General features: G+C 41.2%; 1 protein-coding gene and 1 long non-coding RNA gene across 3 annotated transcripts in view; both read right to left on the bottom strand.

Moving 5' to 3' along the window:
- Positions 1 to 17875, bottom strand: part of prkar1b (protein kinase, cAMP-dependent, regulatory, type I, beta) — a 115996-nt gene that overhangs the window by 28629 nt on the left and 69492 nt on the right. For both annotated transcript variants that reach the window (XM_049561679.1, XM_049561680.1), the window contains one exon: positions 17639 to 17685. In XM_049561679.1, the coding sequence (XP_049417636.1) occupies positions 17639 to 17685 (47 nt within the window). The remainder of the gene's footprint in view (positions 1 to 17638; positions 17686 to 17875) is intronic.
- LOC125879690 (uncharacterized) lies at positions 11981 to 14502 on the bottom strand. The gene is made up of 2 exons (XR_007447966.1): positions 13224 to 14502; positions 11981 to 12540 (listed from the first exon to the last, which is right to left on the bottom strand). It is a non-coding gene; the product is annotated as an uncharacterized LOC125879690 (long non-coding RNA).

Here is a 17875-nt window from a genome sequence, read left to right as displayed (position 1 = left end):
TTATTTCACTACAAAACCCTTAATAGGGTGGCAGCTGGCTGGAGGGATATTGCCAGTGAAATTGAACGTTTCTAGTTAAAGCTCCAGTAGGCAACATTGTTTTGGTATAATTGAGTAAAAATTTTATAATATCCTCTAAGCATAATGTAAATCAAGTGGTCTGAGACAAGCAATAGGTTTCTGCACCTCACCATGGCTCTGTGTTCAGCCTCTAAAGAATCACTATAGTGCCAATGTGCATCAACCAATCAAAGGTCCTATTGGCTGTTCTACTGCATATGCACGTTCCCGTGCCGCCAGCAGAAGGGGAGAGCAAGCAGCAATGGCGAATAGTGCACCAGGTAAAATAACTATTCCAGCATTGGCTACAACTGTCTACACGGCTAAACAACCCAAAAAAAGGAAGACAGAACTCGGTTCCCCGGAGTCCCGGAGGGAGGGGAAGGGTGAGGTGGGGCCGGGCCCGGCCGGAGGGCGTGAGGGTCGGCCGTGGGAGCGGAGCCGAGGGCTCTCCGCGGAGAAAGAAAGCCGAGCCTCGGGGGTACGTGCGGGGCGGGCTGCTGCGTAGTGAGGGAGAGCTGAGGCTCCCAGAGAGGGAGAAATAGAACCAAGTAGGATAAAATACTCGCGTGCTCATCTGGTAGGAGGGGCTCAGGGCGGAGACGAACAAAACCTAACTCAAATAAGACTCAAAAATCAATCGTTTTTAGGCTTTCTACCTACTGCAGCTTCAATGATCACTACTAACAACCTACTTGCTGGCTATATTTTATGTCATGTCCAGCAAATATCACAATATTAAGTGTGTTTTCTGTTTAAAAAGTACAAATGTAGGAAGATAGCAGGTACGCCATTTTTCAAGTGTCTTATCTTGAGTGCACAGCTGATAGATATGTGGTTTGTTTATGAGGTAATAGAAGTGCATATATAACGGATTCAGTGCGGACAGAGAGCTCCAGTGTAACATGAGGCAACGTGATAGCCTGAGGGTTGTTTGCTATTAGGACATGGTGTCATTATGTTCCACCCGAAAGCAGCTGCTGAGTCAAGTGAAACACCTAGTGCTAAAGTTTAGTATATTTGTCCAGTTTGGCTTAATATCAAACTGGTTTAAACATTTTTACATTGGCCCAACCAAAGTATGGAACAGAAAAGCAGGACAAAAAACTTGCAGCAAAGGTAGTACATGAGGACTGAAATTGGAAACACTTGTACTGCATCGAGTCAGCCCTGTGCTTAAGGTAAAATGGAGTTCATGATGAAACAACTCAAGTCTTGAACCATGTATGCTGTTCCACAGCTGTCACTGAATTTTCGACATTCGAATATCTACAGTAAACTGCGTGTGCCTGGTGGTAATTAAGAAGCAACAAATCAAATGTACTGGAAGGTGGATGAGCAGACAGTGTTGCTGTGTACTTCTGTTTGTGGTTACTTGGAGTGTTTATCTGTGCATACCCATGGGCTGTGTAAGTGTGAGAGAGTGTCTTTATATGCTGTCTATTTGGCAGCAAATCTTTTATATCATTTCCAAATGCCAAATCTACTCAAATAATAATAACTAACGTACACTCAGTGGAGTGCAGATCTTGCCAGGCATCCGAGCAGCAGCCTTGGCTGATCATGACCACTTACAATTTTTGTAATTCCAGCTGATGCAGCGCAAAGCATTTTAGAAACATATCAGCAGAACATCCCCGAAGCTATGAAAATACACTGAAAAGATGGAAGATGGAGGGTTGTTCAATTTACAAATATGCAACTTGTATATATTACATAATTGATTTATATTTCTCTTTGAAACATGATTAAATCTTATCTCTTATCTTGTCTCAGTCATGTTAACAAGAAAGAAAGTAGTTATGATTCAGCATTTTCAGCCATGGTCTTGAATTCATTTCAGCATTCAGCATCCACACGCATGTGCCGCACGAAATGCATTTTCTAGTTCATCACTGTTTTCCATCTTTCATATGCTCTTACAGCCTTTACTACTAATACAACTGTTGCTAGTTTTGGGATTATGAATGTTAAATACATATTGTAACTAGGGATGCGTGCATTTAGTCGTCTTCATGATTAAACATCCGCCCCCTCTCTAGTCGGCACCAGAAATATTAGTCGGTTAAACCAATTAGTGTTTTATTCATGTGCAAGGCCTCTTAACTGTCACGCAGCCGCCCGCAACTAGTGAGTGCTACAGAGCCGTCAGAAAGCAGTCCCCATCCCCAATCCTCGAGTAGAGTGGAGTTTTTAAACAGCACGGTGGGAAACTGGAGATATGTCCTCTCGCAAAACTAATGCGGTTTGGCAGCACTTTGATCTAGAAAATGAAAACAAGGTAGCATGTTGGCTGTGTCAGAAAAAAATGGCATATAATCACTCAACTGCAGCAATGCGCAACCTCATTCATCTCAAGCATTTGGATATTAACCTGCACAGGAGGACGGCTGCTGCTGCTAGCGGTGCTAGCCACACACTTGACACACCAGACCAATTTGACATTGTTCCCCCGGAGATGCTGTGACCCAGCCTGGTTTGATAAGATAACCCAGCTCATCACAACAATAACCTCGCAAGTTATGCTTCTGCTTAACTCTGTCAAAGGTAAAGGCTTCAGGAAGTTAATGGAATATGTTGAGCCTGAATACACCGTGCCGGGACGCAAAAATGATAACCTCCTGGCTGGAGTACATTCACCATAAAATTAGTGTTTTCCTTTCTTTAGACTGGTCAACTAGTCGAACTTAAAATTTTCATTTAGTTGCCAGGAACATCCTTAATTGTATGTAGTATTAAGAATGTTATTATGTATCGTTATCGGGATATGAAATGACCTATGTCGTGATATGATATTTTGGTCATATCGCCCAGCCCTACAACGAAGCCCAAAATGTGGCCTGCAACAGATGGTAAGACTTGTTTTTAGCCAAGACGATTTCTGGAAAAGTTCAGCCGTTACCAGCTGGTTAGGAGGCAGCAGTTAATGACGATATAAAACAGCTAATAAAACAGGTTTTTCAAAAACTGTGAATGACCACAACCAAGAGAGCTCCTTGAGCATATAGTCATAAATGTGCACACAAAATATTAGGCATTTACTTATATATGAAATAAATCCCTTCACAAGACACATTGAATTCTTTAATTAGTACTTTATTATTCATATTATAAAAATTATTATTATTGTAAAATATGTGGGGGAAACTGCAGCACCCAGAGAAAACCCACAGCACGTGGCAGATGGTAGATTGAAAACTGTGAGGTCACATCTTCTAACCAATAAGCACGGGGCTGTCCTTAATTAACTGAGTAATAGTTTGACATTAAAAGATTATTTTGTCAAACTACTACTGTCAAACTATTACTGAAAAACAGGAGTTTTAGCCTCTGTTTTTCACTCCAATGCCAGGGTTTGGTGTTACACTCTTAAAAAATTTAAACTAACTTGAGTTGTTTCTGTAACGTAGTGCTGGGTTACTTTGGCCCCGGAGCACAGCGATACCGGGGCCAATTATGGAGGCAGACCTGGGGCAGCTGTTGCTAAGCGTCTGATGGTGGGGCTTTTTTTTGTTTTTTTATGTGTGGGGAAACTGGAGCATCCCAGAGAAAACCGCACACAGCAGGAAGTTTTATCCTCTACCTTTTACCTATCCAAATTTGGCCCCGGTGCCCAGGGATACCAGAGCCAATTATGGAGGCCTCTACTTTTTACCCCAGTGCCAGGGCTTAATATTATAAATAAATTTTTTCCAGCCTTTACGCTTCTTTTTTGGGGGCTTTTCCTGCTGCCCAGAATCATCACGTTCCCTAATGATGTCCTCAATTTCTACATAACATCCAAGCTCTTCTTCCTGGCCTGGGTTTTCAGTGTCGGGCTTTTCATGCTGCCCCAAGTCATCATTATCATTAATAACGCCAAACTCCTTTGCTGCGTTAAATATGACGGTTCATGGGCAGAACCCTATCTGGTTGGCCACGTTCAGTGAAAGCATCCCACCCTTGCCAGAAGCCATCCTCTCCTGTGCTTCTATAATGCTCTCGTCAGCGTATTCAGCAAAGTCCTTCCAGCATTTTTGCTCCTTGGGAGGCTTTTCATGCTGCCCAGAATCATAATCTTCAGTAATGATATACTCATGTTCTAGGTTAAAACGGACAGTCTTTGGGCTAGCCCCTTTCTTGCTACATGGTACAGCCTTCGGGTTGGGTTCCTGATCTACTGTGGACCCTGCTTCCTTGGGCTTTTCGTTTTGCCATGCAAGCTTTTCTTCAAGCTCGGCCACCTTCAATGTAAGCCTTTTCTCCCTCTCAATAGCCCTCAGGTTCTGCTGGTTGAGGAGGTCCTGCAGCACTTCAACCTTCTTGCTGAGAGCTTCATTTTTTTCTATAATCCTCTCTTTCTCTGCTTTTTCCGCTAGAAATTTTTCCATTATATCCTTAGCCCTAGCTCTACTTTCTTCAAGCTCCTGGAGGTCGGCCTTCCTCTCCTTCTCCAAGGCTTGGACTTTCCCTGATGTCTCTTGCAGGTGGTCTTTTTCATTGCACAATGATGACTGAAAGTTAACCTTTCTATCAAACAGAGGAAATTCCTTGATCATCCCTGCCACAGTGCTGTTGATGCTATCATATGCATCATGCAATGATTCAAGCGCATCATCCAGGCTGTCTGACCTCTCTGTCTGAACCCCCACTTTCAGCACTACACTTTCAAGGTTCTCTCTACTTAAAGCTGGGAATAAAGACTCCCTGGTTAATTTTTCTAAATTTTCCATGGCAGAGTAAAACATACTTTCACAGTGTGAATACTCTGCCTCGAGTGTCTCACCTGGCATCTTTGTTTTGCTCATTTTAAGATGTGTGTTAAACTAAAACGCGGTCTTGAGTTTAGGCACAATGAAAGTCATGCACTAATGCAGCCTGAGGTTCTTTGAATTCACTCATACTTACAGACTTGGTAGAGGTGTGTCGTGATGTCACAAAGGGTTCTATCCACCATAGAATTCTTTTTTTTTTTTTTTTTTTTTTTTTTTACAAACCTTTATGTACAAAGACACACACACACACACACACACACACACACACACACACGGAATGTTTTAGAGCTAGAGTGAAGAGGGGCTCAAAAATATTTTTTTAAAAAATGCACTTAGTTCACTGTCATGCCCACAGTTTCCATTCTACATAAACAATCTATACATCAAAACGCAGGAACATTTGTGCTGGTCGCAGAAATGTTACTATGGAATCACACACAGTTACACATTTGGCTCAGTGAGCCTCCAAGCAAAGGGAGAGACATTTTTTTTCACATTCACTCCTATGTAAACTGAGATGAGAAATTTCTTGAAAAGAGTTGGGAGGCACCAGATTTCTAACCTGCTGCCATGATCACATTTTTGACACCACATACATAAAAAATACATCTACACATCCAAGAGAATTACGTCTCTCTGGTGGTATCCATATGTTGTGTTTGAGAAGTTTCAACTCCATTAAATCAGCTGCCTGACTAGTTGACTAGTTGAACTTAAAATTTTCATTTAGTCGCCAGGAACATCCCTAATTGTAATGTATTGTACATACATACAATATTGTAACCACACAGTGCTCAGTACCTGTAGTACATGTACTGTGTATATGTAGTTTGCAGTACATATCAATGACTGAGCTACTGCTATCGATATTACTCGGTGGCGGTAGTAGGCACCCGTCAAAATTTCTTGTGAAATTTGCTAGGTTATGTTACAGCTATGTTTTTATTTATGATCTGTTTATGCACCAGTCAGCCATTATGGGTGGCCACAAGAGGAGTTATAGTTGTTTACAAGTACATTAATAAACACTTAAATATCAGCTGACAACCACATAGTGTTATAAACTATTCTTTATATGTTTCTATATTTCTTTATATGCAAAGCAGGGGAACTTAAACTAAAGTGTTACCAGAAACTCAATATTTAATTAAAGCTGCAAGCAGCGTTTGGCGGGACCTCGCACTTGCGCCCGTTTCCGCCCCCAGCTTATGTCGTCACTGTGAATTATTTAGAAATATCAAACATATTGCTACAAACATCAGAAAATCCTTACAGAGCTGAACGTTTTGATGTTTGAATGCTTTCTGTAGCTGTAGGTATGTACAAGTGATGTCACAGTATGCAAATTAGATGGGCAAATTTCTTCCCATCAGATTCCTCTTCCTTTATTTTGAGGAAGAGATGACAAAAACAACACAAAACAAAATAAATCTACTGTGTAAATCTGTTCAAAATGTTTTTGACTGAGATTTATGAAATCCAATATGGCTGTCTGCTGGTGATGCCACAATATGCAAATGAGATGAGTTAATTTACTCCTATCACAAACTTTGGGTTATAATGAATAGTTTTCTCATTTACAGTATGCCTTTATCTCTCACCACTGTCAAGCCACAGCCTTTTGAAATGTTGAAATGAAAATGGAATATTTTCCTCAATAAACTCTGGCACCTCAAGGGTTAAAATGGAGATGCTGCCCCTGTCATGTCTGAATGTAAGATGTAGAAACGCACAGACATCATGTTTCTGTGAGTTTGTGTGTGACAGCGGTTGCCATGGTAATTAAGTAAGCACACCTGGCAGAAGAGCAGAGAGAGACAGACAGAACACAGAGAGACCTCTTGTAGTGGAGATTTAACTTCTCGAACAAATTCTTCCCATTCCCAAACTGTTGGTCCAATCATGAAAATAATGTGATGATGAGAGAGATAAAGTTATACAAAAGATCTGTTTAGTAGCAGTTGAGATGGCATGTGTGCATCTTTAAAACTGATAAAATAAACGGTGTAGGAGGAGATGTGTTTTCTTGAGACCACGTTTGAGGCGAAATCTTACTTTGAAAGGTCAAATAGCTCACTTCCTGTTGGAATCAGGTCATGGGTGTCAATGCGTGATTTGTAAGTCAAACACACCAGTTTTGGTTTGATCTTGATACGACATTCCTACGGGCTGCAGTGGCCATTTTAGTGCACCTAGGTGGCGCTAGAGAGCCCATTGTGGCACTGTAGGGGTTAATAATGTGTATTCAAATGAAGTTTCTGCTGCTGTAATCTGTCCTTTAAAGATTGTGAGACAGACAGAGAGCCCTGTGGCTGTGTGTCTGTGTGTGCAGCCGTTGTCATGGCGATTAATGACTTGTCAGCACCTGTGGCACACACAGACAGCTCAGGAGAGCAGCTCACCAAAGGCTGTTTATAATGGGTTTTAACTCCTCGAACAAATGCTTCGCATACCCAAACCGTTGGTCCAAGCAAGAAAATAAAGTGATTTTGAGAGACAGCCACTTCTTGTGAACACACGTGCCGTGTTTTATATTTCTTGAGTCAAAAATGTGGTCAGAGGAGCGAGTTTAAAATGTGTTGCACCTCAGCTGTTTCCAGAAATTTCTCCTCTCAGATTACATGGGAGTGAATGAGAAAAAAATCGGTGCTCCCTTCGCTTTGGAGCCGCTCAGCAAAAATGTGTACGTGTGACAGATTCCATGTCAACATTTCTGTGAGCAGGACAAATTTTCCTACGTTTTGTGGTATAAATTGTGTATGTACAGTGAAAATTGTGGCCGTATGAGCGAGTTGAAGAGAAAATTCAAGTATGAGTAGAGGGCTGTGTGTGTGTGTGTCTGTGTGTGCAGCCGTTGCCATGGCGATTCCTGACTTGCCTGCGCTTGAGGGGCACACAGACCGCTCGTGAGAGAGCAGAGGAGCAAAGGCTGTTTTTAATGGGTTTTCACTGCTCGAACAAATTCTTCGCATACCCAAAGCGTTGGTCCCATCATGAAAATAAAGTGATGTTGAGAGACAGCCACTTGTCGTGAACGCACGTGTCAAATTTTATATTTCTCGAGTCCAAAATGGGGTCACAGGAGCGAGTTACAAATGTGTTGCACCTCAGCTGTTTCCAGAAATTTCTCCTCTCAGATTACATGGGAGTGAATGAGAAAAAAATCGGCACTCCCTTCACTTTGGAGCCACTCAGCAAAAATGTGTACGTGTGACAGATTCCATGTCAACATTTCTGTGAGCAGGACAAATTTTCCTACGTTTTGTGGTATAAATTGTGTATGTACAGTGAAAATTGTGGCCGTATGAGCGAGTTGAAGAGAAAATTTCTTGATTAATTTTCAGCTGCTCTTCACGCTAGTGATGACACCACCACACTAGCTCACGCAATACACACCCATTATAAAGTCTGAGAAGGGCTGAAAACTTCATGTATTTTAAACTGACTTTGTAGAAAAACTAAAAGAGATATTGAAAATTTGAATTAGTTCCTGAAAGTCGACAACAGCGTCAACATTTGAGAGTTGGAATGGAGTTTCTACGTCAATGTATGAATTCGTGATGTGTGGGTGAAGATGAGTGAGTTTGAAGGATTTTCTCATTGACTTCCATTATAACAAAGTTTTAGAAAACGCTGAATATTTTTGAAAGTTTGAATGGTATTGAAAAGTTTAATCATATGTAAAATGTCAGCAAAATGATGAATATTTTACCATTTTGAATGGAGTTTCTAGCTGAAAGAATGAATCGGTAGTCACAGTTTGAAAAAAGGTGAAATTTTTAGATTTTTGAGGATTCCGTAATGCATTCCAATGGGAAAAGGATTTGGGAAAAATCGGAAATATCTCGGAAAGTATGAACATTAGGAAAAAACTGAATACATCCGTGAATGTCCTAATTCAGCTGAACGTTTTCATGTTTGAACGGTTTTAATCGGTTGAAGTTTGTGGAACTAGTAGCGGTCCAACCGTTTTTGCTCCATCCGCTTTAATAGAAGTCGGAATTTTAACGTTGAATTCCCGGGAAAATATGAAGGTTATGGAAAAATTTGAAAGTTTCCGATAATGTCCTCATGAAGCTGAATCTGAAGAAGTTTGAATGGTTTGAATCGGTTGAAGTATGCTGAAGATAATTGATGTTGAAAAACGCGGCGGAAGAATAAGAAAAATAAAGAATTTTGGTAGTAGAAGAATATAGGTTGTGAATGCTTGCAGCATTCACACCCAATAAACGAAGCAAAAACAATAGGGTCCTCGCCTTTGGCGAGGACTGCTCTGTGAGCACTCCTCTGCCTTAGGGCTCAGTCCCTAATAATAATAATAATAATAAACGCTACAAGAACAAGAGGGTCCTCGCCCTTCAGCCTTCAGAAAGCAGTCCCCATCCCCAATCCTCGAGTAGAGTGGAGTTTTTAAACAGCACGGTGGGAAACTGGAGATATGTCCTCTCGCAAAACTAGCGCGGTTTGGCAGCACTTTGATCTAGAAAATGAAAACAAGGTAGCATGTTGGCTGTGTCAGAAAAAAATGGCATATAATCACTCAACTGCAGCAATGCGCAACCTCATTCATCTCAAGCATATGGATATTAACCTGCACGGAAGGACGGCTGCTGCTGCTAGTGGTGCTAGCCACACATTTGACACACCAGACCAATTTGACATCGTTCCCCCGGAGATGCTGTGACCCAGCCTGGTTTGATAAGATAACCCAGCTCATCACAACAATAACCTTGCAAGTTATGCTTCTGCTTAACTTTGTCAAAGGTAAAGGCTTCAGGAAGTTAATGGAATATGTTGGGCCTGAATACACCGTGCCGGGACGCAAAAATGATAACCTCCTGGCTGGAACACATTCACCATAAAATTAGTGTTTTCCTTTCTTTAGACTGGTCAACTAGTCGAACTTAAAATTTTCGTTTAGTCACCAGGAACATCCTTAATTGTATGTAGTATTAAGGATGTTAATATGTATCGTTATCGGGATATGAAATGACTTATATCGTGAGATTTTGGTCATATCGCCCAGCCCTACAACGAAGCCCAAAATGTGGCCTACAACAGACGGTAAGACTTGTTTTTAGCCGAGACGATTTCTGGAAAAGTTCAGCCGTTACCAGCTGGTTAGGAGGCAGCAGTTAATGACGATATAAAACAGCTAATAAAACAGGTTTTTCAACAACTGTGAATCACCACAACCAAGAGAGCTCCTTGAGCATATAGTCATAAATGTGCACACAAAATATTAGGCATTTACTTATATATGAAATAAATCCCTTAACAAGACACATTGGATTATTGAATTAGTACTTTATTATTCATATTATAAATATTATTATTGTTGTTGTAAAATAGGTGGGGGAAACTGGAGTACCCAGAGAAAATCCACAGCACGTGGCAGATGGTAGATTGATAACTGTGAGGTCACACCTTCCAACCAATAAGCACGGGGCTGTCCTTAATTAACTGAGTAATAGTTTGACATTAAAAGATTATTTTTTGTTTGTGTAATTCCCAAAATGTCAAACTATTACTGAAATACACGAGTTTTAGCTTCTGTTTTTCACTCCAATGCCAGGGTTTGGTGTTACACTCTTAAAAACATTACTTTGGCCCCGGAGCATAGGGATACTGGGGCCAATTATGGAGGCAGACCTGGGGCAGCTGTTGGTAAGCGTCTGATGGCGGGGCTTTTTTTGTTTGTTTTTTTTATATGTGAGGAAACTGGAGCATCCCAGAGAAAACCGCACACAGCAGGAAGTTTTATCCTCTACCTTTTACCTATCCAAATTTGGCCCCGGTGCCCAGGGATACCAGGGCCAAATACTCTACTTTTTACCCCAGTGCCAGGGCTTGATATTATAAATAAATTTTTTCCAGCCTTTACGCTTCTTTTTTTGGGGCTTTTCCTGCTCGCCAGAATCATCACGTTCCCTAATGATGTCCCCAATTTCTACGTAACATCCAAGCTCTTCTCCCTGGCCTGGGTTTTCAATGTTAGGATTCTCATGCTGCCCCAAGTCATCATCATCATCATCATTAATAACGGCCAACTCCTTTGCTACGTTACATATGACGGGGCACAACCCTCTCTGGTTGGCCACGTTCAGTGAAAGCATCCCACCCTTGCCAGAAGCCCTGCTCTCCTGTGTTTCTATAATGCTCTCGTCAGCGTATTCAGCAACGTCTTTGCAGCATTTTTGCTCCTTGGGAGGCTCTTCATGCTGCCCAGAATCATAGTCTTCATTAATGATATACTCATGTTCTAGGTTAAAACGGACGGTCTTTGGGCTAGCCCCTTTCTTACTACATGGTACAGCCTTCGGGTTGGGTTCCTGATCTACTGTGGACCCTACTTCCTTGGGCTTTTCTTTTTGCCACGGAAGCTTTTCTTTAAGCTCGGCCACCTTCAATGTAAACCTTTTCTCCCTCTCAATAGCCCTCAGTTTCTGCTGGTTGAGGGGGTCCTGCAGCTCTTCAACCTTCTTGCTGAGAGCTTCATTTTTTTCTATAATCCTCTCTTTCTCTGCTTTTTCCGCTAGAAATTTTTCCATTATATCCTCAGCCCTAGCTCTACTTTCTTCAAGCTCTTGGAGGTAGGCCTTCCTCTCCTTCTCCAAGGCTTGGACTTTCTCTGATGTCTCTCGCAGGTGATCTTTTTCATTGCACAATGATGACTGAAAGTTAACCTTTCTATCAAACAGAGGAAATTCCTTGATCATCCCTGCCACAGTGCTGTTGATGCTATCATATGCATCATGCAATGATTCAAGCGCATCATCCAGGCTGTCTGACCTCTCTGTCTGAACCCCCACTTTCAGCACTACACTTTCAAGGTTCTCTCTACTTAAAGTTGGGAATAAAGACTCCCTGGTTAATTTTTCTAAATTTTCCATGGCAGAGTAAAACATACTTTCACAGTGTGAATACTCTGCCTCCAGTGTCTCACCTGGCATCTCTGTTTTGCTCATTTTAAGATGTGTGTTAAACTAAAACACGGTCTTGAGTTTAGGCACAGTGAAAGTCATGCACTAATGCAGCCTGAGGTTCTTTGAATTCACTCATACTTACAGACTTGGTAGAGGTGTGTCGTGATGTCACAAAGGGTTCTATCCACCATAGAATTCTTTTTTTTTTTTTTTTTTTTTTTTTTTACAAACCTTTATTGTACAAAGACACACACACACACACACACACACACACGGAATGTTTTAGAGCTAGAGTGAAGAGGGGCTCAAAAATATTTTTTAAAAAATGCACTTAGTTCACTGTCATGCCCACAGTTTCCATTCTACATAAACAATCTATACATCAAAACGCAGGGACATTTGTGCTGGTCGCAGAAATGTTACTATGGAATCACACACAGTTACACATTTGGCTCAGTGAGCCTCCAAGCAAAGGGAGAGACATTTTTTTTCACATTCACTCCTATGTAAACTGAGATGAGAAATTTCTTGAAAAGAGTTGGGAGGCACCAGATTTCTAACCTGCTGCCATGATCACATTTTTGACACCACATACATAAAAAATACATCTACACATCCAAGAGAATTACGTCTCTCTGGTGGTATCCATATGTTGTGTTTGAGAAGTTTCAACTCCATTAAATCAGCTGCCTGACTAGTCGACTAGTTGAACTTAAAATTTTCATTTAGTCGCCAGAAACATCCGTAATTGTAATGTATTGTACATACATACAATATTGTAACCACATAGTGCTCAGTACCTGTAGTACAACCAATTGTGAATCCAATATAAATAATAGACATCAGGAAGGATTATGGTAAATATAAGAAAGAGCACAAACATCAGCCCAGGATATGCAAGCAACATTTCCCAAATTTACAGTATGAGTTAAGGTTACACAGCTTAGAGAGATCTGTAAGGACCGACTTGTGGTAAAAGGAAAAGCTGCTACACCCAACTAGATCAAGTGGTTTCAACACGCTGACTGGTTGAAAAGAGACAAGACACAGACTGTAAGACTACTGGTGAAAACTAAAAACCATGTTTCCCAGTAAAAAGCCTCTGTTGTGAAAGTAAGATTATCACACACTGAATATCAGATGTTACACAACACTACTAATGTTGAAGATAACTGAGAAAAAGAGAAATAAACAATCATGCAAGGAAAAAGAAGAGAATATGCGCACAATTTAACAAACAAAAACGTAATTAGATCAAACAGGCAACGTTTCATTCGGCCTAAACTAGCATTACCGTCAATATGTCAAGTTATAGTTTGCATCCATGTCTGTCCAGACTCATATAATATAGACTGGTGACAAATTAAAGGAAAAACCTGAATGAAAGAGAGGAACTTAAAATTTTCATTTAGTCGCCAGAAACATCCGTAATTGTAATGTATTGTACATACATACAATATTGTAACCACACAGTGCTCAGTACCTGTAGTACATGTACTGTGTATATGTAGTTTGCAGTACATATCAATGACTGAGCTACTGCTATCAATAGTACTCGGTGGCGGTAGTAGGCACCCGTCAAAATTTCTTGTGAAATTTGCTAGGTTATGTTACAGCTATGTTTTTATTTATGATCTGTTTATGCACCAGTCAGCCATTATGGGCGGCCACAAGAGGAGTTATAGTTGTTTACAAGTACATTAATAAACACTTAAATATCAGCTGACAACCACATAGTGTTATAAACTATTCTTCATATGTTTCTATATTTCTTTATATGCAAAGCAGGGGAACTTAAGCTAAAGTGTTACCAGAAACTCAATATTTAATTACAAATAGCATTTTTTTCCAACAAGATCATCTCACTTTGTGGAATGAAAGCTTTAATTTCCTTTGTGGTGCACCCATATAAATACAGGCCAATGTCTGTAAGTGAATACACTTGTGTGCAGACATGGAGGGGTGTTTACATCAGTGGCAGTGGTTGTGCAGTTTATGGGATGCCAGCAGATTTACACCCCTGTCTAATGAGAGACATCTCCACACTTTAATAACCTCGGCACAGAGATTTAAGTAGTTTACTGAGCTGTGGCTGGGAGGCAGCAGCTGTCTGCAGATATAGAGGGGTGGATTGTAGAGAGAGGTGAAGGAGACACAGATGAGCATGTGGGTGAGACCAAGGGCAGGGGTCTTCCCCCAACGTGGGTGCAGAATGATAGGATCCTGGCTGTGGGAGCAGATGCCTAAGATTCACTGCTGGCAGACAGAAAGAGGTTTAAGTCTCAGCCCAGAGAAGGCCACCTCCCTCACACTGACGAAGACGTTAAAGACATAAAGCGACGCTGCAGCTGCTGGACAAAGCTCCAAACCAACTGTGAATCCAATATAAATAATAGACATCAGGAAGGATTATGGTAAATATAAGAAAGAGCACAAACATCAGCCCAGGATATGCAAGCAACATTTCCCAAATTTACAGTATGAGTTAAGGTTACACAGCTTAGAGAGATCTGTAAGGACCGACTTGTGGTAAAAGGAAAAGCTGCTACACCCAACTAGATCAAGTGGTTTCAACACGCTGACTGGTTGAAAAGAGACAAGACACAGACTGTAAGACTACTGGTGAAAACTAAAAACCATGTTTCCCAGTAAAAAGCCTCTGTTGTGAAAGTAAGATTATCACACACTGAATATCAGATGTTACACAACACTACTAATGTTGAAGATAACTGAGAAAAAGAGAAATAAACAATCATGCAAGGAAAAAGAAGAGAATATGCGCACAATTTAACAAACAAAAACGTAATTAGATCAAACAGGCAACGTTTCATCAGGCCTAAACTAGCATTACCGTCAATATGTCAAGTTATAGTTTGCATCCATGTCTGTCCAGACGCATATAATATAGACCGGTGACAAATTAAAGGAAAAACCTGAATGAAAGAGAGGAGAAACGTAACAAGTGAGAGAATCTGGTGGCTGTTATGCTGTGGGGGGCAATTTGCTTGCATGATTTGGGTCCACTTGTCTCCTTATAAGGAATCATTAATGGGTTTTTTTGGGTAATTGTGGTTTTCTTGCTTTTTACTTCTTGTTGCCACTTTTAAATGAGTTTCTCTTTGTTTTTTTATGCTGTGTCTAAGGACGCATTCACACTGGCGCTATTTGGTCCACTTTAAACAAACCCCGATCCACTTCCACGGATAGTTTGGTTCATTTGGAGTGGTGTGAACGCTCATTTGAACTAATTTGGAGACAATCCAGCGAACCAAAGAGAGGAAGTGAACCAAAGAGAGGAAGTGACGTAGAGCGCAGTGCATTTTGGTGTTTGGTGTTTTTCTGGTGACCAAGCCAGCTGAAGGGGATGGATTTCCGTTTTCGGTCCTGGCCAATTGATGAGCCGGGTTTTCTTCTTCCTCATGTTGTTTTTCTTCCTGGTCAGTGGTCATTTCGTGCAATACCGCCCCCAAACGAGCAGCTGTTGTAACTGCATGACATTTTCCAGGCAGTTTGGTCCACTTTAAAAAGTGCAGTGAAAGGGAACCGAACCAAATGAAGGTGTGAAATTTTTAGGCATTCCCCGCTCAATTGAACCGAGTCCCCGGGACTACCCTGGTGTGAAAGAGCCCTACATAAGTGCTTTTATTTTATATTGTTTTACTTGGCTAAATTGTAATTGAGGTCTCTACCTCAATGTATTTCCAAGTTAAAATAAAGGTTGAATTTGAATTTGAATTTGAACAATACACATTGATCACCTTTATCTTATGATGAAACATTTCTATCCTGGTGGGAGTGGTCTCTTCATGCCATTCAGCCCCATCAATGGGGGCACGAGGGGTCACTGAATAGTTTGATGAGTATGAAAATGTTGTAATTCATATGCTTCGGACTTCACAGTCACCAGATCTCAACCCAGTTGAACATCTATAGGAGATTCTGGGCCAACATGTTGAGGCTCACAGGTACGGACAAAATGAAGCAGTACCACCAGAAGTCATGGGGGCAGTGTAATGTAGTCAAAGCAAGATTCGACCATAGGAGACAACAAAGACATTTATAAAATGGCAGAATGGCATGAATTGGTAATATAGTTAAAAGTATTATACAATCACATGTCGCAATGTATTTAACAGCCTCACAGATCAACGCCACCTACAATACTGCCTCCATTAAAAAGGCATATTATTACCAACTCCAGCATCATATCGTTCGTTGTCGTCTGAAACTTTTAACTCTGCTCTTATGCCAACATAAATGGTGCATGAGGGCAGCAAGGTTTACAATGTTTGAAATGGGCGTAACAATTTTGTATGTAAAGGGATTATCAATGAGCCCTTGGACAGCGCTTTCAGCCACCATCATCACAGCACCAGATGAAGGAATATATTCAAGACCAAGGTGCCAAGGCCAAGATGCACTGAAGCTGTTCGGGTGGCATGTGGTGGCCCAACACCTTTGCTGCATTCCCACATTGGTGAATGTGTGATTAACCTGAGCTGTGCTGCTCCTCAGGCTCTGTGGGCTTCAGCTCTAGCTTCTCCTCGCCTCTCATGCCATTGGCTGGTGGAATCTGGGAACCTGCAGCCAGTCAGTCCGTCAGTCTCCTGTTTGCTGCCACTTGTTACCTGTGTCAATATCTGACCAAACGTGAAATATGATCATAATCATCCCTTCTGTTCCTGACTTATGACGTTTAAAAATGGCCAGAAAAGTTTTTTGCACAACATTATGATGTCACAGTGAAGTTGACCCTTGACCTTTTGGATATAATATGTCATCACTCCATTATTTTTTGTGTGATTTTATTTTTTTTAATAGTGCATGAATTCCTAAATTATGACCAAACATTTTTTGTGAGGTCACAGTGACCTTGACCTTTGACCACTGAATTTAATCAGTTTGTCCAAGTGGACGTTTGTGCCAAATTTGACGTTCCTGAGATATTGCGTTTACGACAATGGACTGGACGATGGATGGACATCTTGAAAACATATTGGCTCGATCCCTCCTGATGCCGGCCTGGAGGAATAAAAACATCTAATTTCAAGGTCGAAATGTTGCCTGTTCAGTCTAATAAAGTTGGGGAGATAAAATCCAGTGCGTGGAGGATATTCTCCGCTTATTTCTTAACTGAATTACTTAACTTGTACCTTGCCTCAACATGACAATGTACGTACACACAGCTTCCCCTCTGTGGAAAAGAATTATGGTCTATCACTGTTTCACCAGAATCTCGACACAGGCCTCATGACTTCTCAAATCACATCTGACAAGACATCATCCGAAACATTGCAATGATGTTTGGAAAGAGTTTTGCAATCTCTCTATCAAGGCAACATCTCAGTACTTATACACGTCCTTTTCTATGTCTGTTAGGTGGGCCGACTTTGTCAGCACGCTCGGCCAAGCTTGCCAACCTGCCTCTCTTCTATTACCCACTGTGTCTGTGCTCAGGGCTGTAAGCTGATAAGGTCACTTCCTGTTTAACTTTCCGTCAGCTCCTGTTTTATCTCTCCACTTAACTCTATCGCTCTGCATCAGGCTTGCTAAGACAAAAGACGTTCTCAGTTTGGCTGCCTTCACAGTGCGTTGGACTCTATAGCGCCATGTTCAGATTGTCATCGGAGTGGAACCGAACTTTGTGGAGAACAAAACATGGGGGCAATCCAATACAACCTGTCCATTGTTAGAGGGAAACATTGTCTCACCATGAGTGGAGAACGCTGGGTTTTCCCACTCTGTCAAAATCCTTCTTATATCTGATCCTTGAAAACAGGTGAATAAATCCTGGCACGCTGCATATTGGAATCCCCTTTATATGGAAAAAAATCACTCTAAAGAGAAATTAGTGTTTTTGTGTGTGTGTGTGCTTGTGTCTCCATGTTGGCCACTTACATCCACTTCACCTTGGTCAATCACATAGAAGTTGTCTCCTTCATCGCCTGGAGGGGAGACACAAGGAGAAACACAGGGTTTTGTGTGAGAGCAGGGGAAAAAAAAGGCAGGAAAGGCACCTGGAGCCAACAGGAAAGCTTACACTTCCTATTACTTCCACTGCCTGCTTAAGTTCTCAAAGGTGGATTTTTAAACCATTAAACCTAAATGGGTGCATTAAGAGATTGAAATCATTTG

This window comes from Epinephelus fuscoguttatus, linkage group LG19, assembly GCF_011397635.1.
Source record: "Epinephelus fuscoguttatus linkage group LG19, E.fuscoguttatus.final_Chr_v1".
NCBI classification, from domain to species: domain Eukaryota; kingdom Metazoa; phylum Chordata; class Actinopteri; order Perciformes; family Serranidae; genus Epinephelus; species Epinephelus fuscoguttatus.
The sequence above is the reverse complement of the archived record's forward strand: the minus strand, read 5'-3'. Positions and strand labels throughout refer to the sequence as shown.